This window comes from Cyprinodon variegatus, unplaced genomic scaffold (assembly GCF_000732505.1).
Source record: "Cyprinodon variegatus isolate N-32 unplaced genomic scaffold, C_variegatus-1.0 Scaffold140, whole genome shotgun sequence".
NCBI classification, from domain to species: domain Eukaryota; kingdom Metazoa; phylum Chordata; class Actinopteri; order Cyprinodontiformes; family Cyprinodontidae; genus Cyprinodon; species Cyprinodon variegatus.
Genome location: NW_015150593.1, coordinates 31,603 through 33,661, shown reverse-complemented (window position 1 = coordinate 33,661; position 2,059 = coordinate 31,603). Strand labels below are relative to the sequence as shown.

General features: G+C 42.2%; 1 protein-coding gene across 3 annotated transcripts in view; it reads right to left on the bottom strand.

Moving 5' to 3' along the window:
* The window catches only part of LOC107086010 (pleckstrin homology domain-containing family A member 5-like), a 190,532-nt gene extending 189,134 nt beyond the window's left edge, over nt 1-1,398 (bottom strand). For all 3 annotated transcript variants that reach the window (XM_015376728.1, XM_015376727.1, XM_015376726.1), the window contains exons 1-2: nt 1,304-1,398; nt 1,102-1,178 (exon numbers count right to left, since the gene is read on the bottom strand). In XM_015376728.1, the coding sequence (XP_015232214.1) occupies nt 1,102-1,178; nt 1,304-1,395 (169 nt within the window). In that variant the 5' untranslated portion in view covers nt 1,396-1,398. The remainder of the gene's footprint in view (nt 1-1,101; nt 1,179-1,303) is intronic.
* Between the last annotated feature and the right edge of the window lie 661 nt (nt 1,399-2,059).

The following is a 2,059-nucleotide window of genomic DNA, read 5'->3' as shown; positions in this document are numbered from 1 at the left end:
GAGTTTTTCCTCTCCACTGTCGCCACAAGCATGCTTAGTGTGAGGGATTGCTGAAGAGTCAATGAGTCAATGCAATCAACTGTTTTTCCTTAGATAGAAAACTTTGAATCAATCTGACTGGATGATCTGGTGAACTGGAAAGTGCCTTGAGATGACATGATGTGAATTGGAGCTATAGAAATAAACTGAATAGAACTGAATTGAAAGTGTATCCTGGATCAGTTTTTAAATGAAAGGAAAAACAGAAAACATCCGGTTCATGTAGCTTTACTGTTTCTCCCATTTTTCCAATCAGTGCTAACGTTTTCTACTGCTCTAATACATATTTCTGATTCTGTTAAAAAGGACGTTTTTCCTCTCCACTGTCGCCACAAGCATGCTTAGATTGCCTTTGAATCAATGAGTCCATGCAATCAACTGGTTTTCCTTAAATAGAATGAATGAATATGACTGGATGATCTGGTGATCTGTAAAGTGCCTTGAGATGACGTGTTTTAATTGTTGCAATAGAAATAAAATGAATTGAATTTCAACTTCAAATCCGAAGATTTTTTTTGTATTTTGTTGTTTTTTTAGGCTTTGTTGATATGAAACATCTTAGCAGCCAGGTTTACAGCTGCTGTAGATGTTGATGTAAACAGAACTAATCCCACAGGAGATCACATGTTAGTGATGGTTTTGTTTTTGCATCCTTTTCCTTTCCTTTAATCATTCAAAAAAAGAAAAAAATAACAACATTAAGAATGACTTGCAGCTCTGTTTTACAGCCTGGGTGTTTTTTTTACACACAGTCACTTTTCAAGTTCTCAAGTTACGTTAACCTGGCGGGCAACTCGACAACCTGAGTGACCGAAGCAACCTGAGGCTGGAGCGGCCAGCGGTGGGCATGAGGGGGGCTTACTTTCCACAGCACGAGAGCCAGGAGACCACTCATGCATTAAGGAAGGGAGCAGGGATGACAGAGCTCCTCTCTCTATATATTTCACTCTATCAGCGTGGGAAGAGTCCGGTTTTTGTTGTTTTTTTGCAGAGGGAAACATAACAACCCATGACGCGCTGCGGTTAACAGAAACTTGACAGCTGGGTGTCGTTTCTTCTTACCTGGAGTTTTCCTGTGTCCGGTTATGACCGCTTCGCCGCTCTCTGGATGCAGCCAGGTTGTACTCTGGGCTTCCTCGCTGTTGAGACACAGAGCAGGGAGAATATAACGCATGTATTATTATTATTAACGAGCCCAGACTCTGTGCGTAATAGAAGCCGGATGAAGGACTTTTAGACCGGAGCATGTTGAAGGTATATTTACTTAATGAAGAAGACGCGTCCGTCCCGAGTAACCCCATAAGTCCAGGAAGACGGGAGAGCAGAAATGCACTCGGGCTGTAGCTCCGCCGCCATGTCTGGCACTAATGTATGACAGCGGCGCGGCGCCGCTGGTGCAGGCAGCGCGTACACGGAAACCTTGGCAACGGCGGAAAGCCGAGGGAGGGGGGCGCGAGGGACGGCCAGGTGAAAGGCTTCAGGGGAGGGGACTCAATCACTCAGAGCCCTTCGCTTTATAGCCTTTTTCGATCAATAAAGTGTTTTATTTGAATAAAAAAAATCCAGTAGGTTACAAACAATTGCCTTAAAGTCAAAGGAAATCATATTTAAATGTCAAATCATTCTGGCTTAAACATGTATATAAATGTACTCTTTATCAGACTATATCATCCCAAAAGTTAGAACATTTTTATTAAAAAAAAATCCTGTCTGAAAATCTGTGTTTTTTTTTCCATTATCTTATGCAGGCCAGTTATTTATACGTCAGCCTGAACACCTAAAATCAGCCAATCATATATCAACAGTCATCTGTCAATCAAATTTTTTCGGTCATAGCATCTTGATTCATATGTCGCAGCTAATATATGCAACGGTTGAAATGTTACGTCTCAGTGTTCACAGGGATGGACGTCTGTGTCTTCAGCAGAGATACAGACCACTCGGGAGAATTTACGGCTGTTCCAACTGTTGCATTTCCGAATTCTCCCGAGCGGTGCACGACTTTACACGAGTGAATAAA